General features: G+C 45.8%; 1 protein-coding gene across 1 annotated transcript in view; it reads right to left on the reverse strand.

Moving 5' to 3' along the window:
- LOC123750093 (BDNF/NT-3 growth factors receptor) overlaps nt 1-1,671 on the reverse strand; it is a 52,866-nt gene extending 51,195 nt beyond the window's left edge. Inside the window, exon 1 of the mRNA XM_069333880.1 lies at nt 1,375-1,671. Coding sequence (XP_069189981.1) covers nt 1,375-1,615 — 241 coding nt within the window. The 5' untranslated portion in view covers nt 1,616-1,671. The remainder of the gene's footprint in view (nt 1-1,374) is intronic.
- Nucleotides 1,672-2,500: the final 829 nt, after the last annotated feature.

The following is a 2,500-nucleotide window of genomic DNA, read 5'->3' on the forward strand; positions in this document are numbered from 1 at the left end:
TATTTTGAGCTAACAGCATGTTAATATTGATGAATGCGTCTCTGGGGTTGACCGCTGGATGGAATGGACTTCTTCTGAGGACGGGATGCAAAACACTGCAAACACAACAAATCGCCAACATAATCAAAACACCTAATCTAGCCTACGTCGAATAATGCAAACAATAAAAATATACATTAATATTAATTTATTTTCGAAGATAATAATGATTTTAGATATACGGGGCCCTATAATTGTCGAATAAATCTCTGGGATGGTCCACGGCATGGAGGAGGATAGCATAAGAATGGTTCCATACAATACATCCCTCTCAATATCCTAACCAATCCATTAAAACTATCCAGTCCACCTAACCAGTCATTCTAAAGTCTTGCAGGCGATGAGTCACAATAACGTGGCTGAAGAATGTTGACCAGACAACACACTAGAAGGTGAAGGGACGACGACGTTTCGGTCCGTCCTGGATCATTCTCAAGTCGATGGTGTCAAGACAATCGACTTGAGAATGGTCCAGGACGGACCGAAACGTCGCCGTCCCTTCACCTTCTAGTGTGTGGTCTGGTCAACTAGAGATATATATCCTACTATTTTTGTGCAATCAAAACGTGGAATCTTGATATAGTTAAGTTGATGGCTCTAGTTAATTCTAACGTAACAATGTTGATTTTAAATTATTCAAAGAACGCGTTCCATACACCCCCCCCTTTATTGACTTCCCATACCCACCAAAGGGGTATCCACACCCTGAAATGGGTACGGATACCCTCCCTGGAAACATAAACCGAAACTGTCTCTATTTTCCGCTTGTTACAACTTGTAATAAAGTTGTTATATCTTGGCTTAACGTGTTTATGACGTATTAGAACGTTGTTACAACTTGCTATATTGGTTGTTATAACTGGTTAGGAGGCGTTAAAATTTGTTCGAACGTTGTACCTACGTCGTAGTTTCGGTGTGTGTTTGGCGGGGTAGCCTAGTTTAAGAACCTCTGATCTAGACCAACAGACTGTCAACAAAGTCAGGAGACACACCTGCGGGCCGCTCCAAGCAACAGCCTGGTGGACCAAACTCTCACAAGTCAAGCCTGGCCTCGGGCCGGGCTTGGGGAGTAGAAGAACTCCCAGAACCCCATCAACCAGGTATCAACCAGGTACCCGCCAAACACACACCGAAACTACGACGTTGGTACAACGTTCGAACAAGTTTTAACACTTCCTAACCAGTTATAACAACCAATATAGCAAGTTGTAACAACGTTCTAATACGTCATAAACACGTTAAGCCAAGATATAACAACTTTATTACAAGTTGTAACAAGCGGAAAATAGAGACAGTTTCGGTTTGTGTTTCCAGGGATATCAACCAGGTACTCACAGCACGTGGATGAGGTCGCGGGCCCTGTACCCGGGCAGTCGTCTGTTGTCGAGTCGGAGAGGAGGTCACCACCAGGCCCTCCTGCCTCTGTGACCCCACTACCGGTCACGCTTCCAGGTCCTCCTCCTCCTCCTCCTCCTCCAGGTCCTAGATGGTGTTGAGACCTGGCGCCTGGTTGACTCCATGTCCGCTGCGGCCTCCCGAGCCCCGTGCTCTGCTCCTTCCAGGTTTGTAGCCACATGTTTTTACAGTCACTTGGATCCAGAGGGTTGTCCGTGGTGGTGATGTGACGGAGATTGTCTCTGGAAGGTAGAAAAGAGGGGGGAATGATTTCACCAAAAGGAAACATTCTTAAATTTATTCTATTTCAATTAAGGGTATGAGGAATCACGCACGCACACACACACACACACACACACACACACACACACACACACACACACACACACACACACACACACACACACACACACACAAACACACACTGAGTGCAAAAAATGAGCCACAGAGATATAAGAGATATAAGAAAGAACTTTTTTAGTGTCAGAGCGGTTGACAAATGGAATGCATTAGGAAGTGATGTGGTGGAGGCTGACTCCATACACAGTTTCAAGTGTAGATATGATAGAGCCCATTAGGCTCAGGAACCTGTACACCTGTTGATTGACAGTTGAGAGGCGGGACCAAAGAGCCGGAGCTCAACCCCCGCAAGCACAACTAGGTGAGTACAACTAGGAGAGTACACACACACACACAAACATATTCAGTGGAGACAGACTCTATACACAGTAACAAATGTAGATATGATAGAGCCGACTAGGCTCAGGAACCTGTACACCAGTTGATTGACAGTTGAGAGGCGGGACCAAAGAACCAAAGCTCAACCCCCGCTACCACCTAGGTGAGTACAAGAACAACAACTAGGTGAGTACACCCACCCACCAGGCTAGAGTCTCCCTTACTTTATTAGGCATTAGTGGACCCTCAGCCTTATTGACAGGAAGCTAATGAGTTTGAAGAAGCTACTTATGTACTCACCTGCACCCGCCCAGTGGGTACAGGCGGCTTCTGTACCGATTCCGTGTGTAGCCTATCACGCACTGTGTGTATAATTAGCTAAGTGTAG

The sequence above is a fragment of the Procambarus clarkii genome, chromosome 30, assembly GCF_040958095.1.
Source record: "Procambarus clarkii isolate CNS0578487 chromosome 30, FALCON_Pclarkii_2.0, whole genome shotgun sequence".
Classification (NCBI taxonomy): Eukaryota; Metazoa; Arthropoda; class Malacostraca; order Decapoda; family Cambaridae; genus Procambarus; species Procambarus clarkii.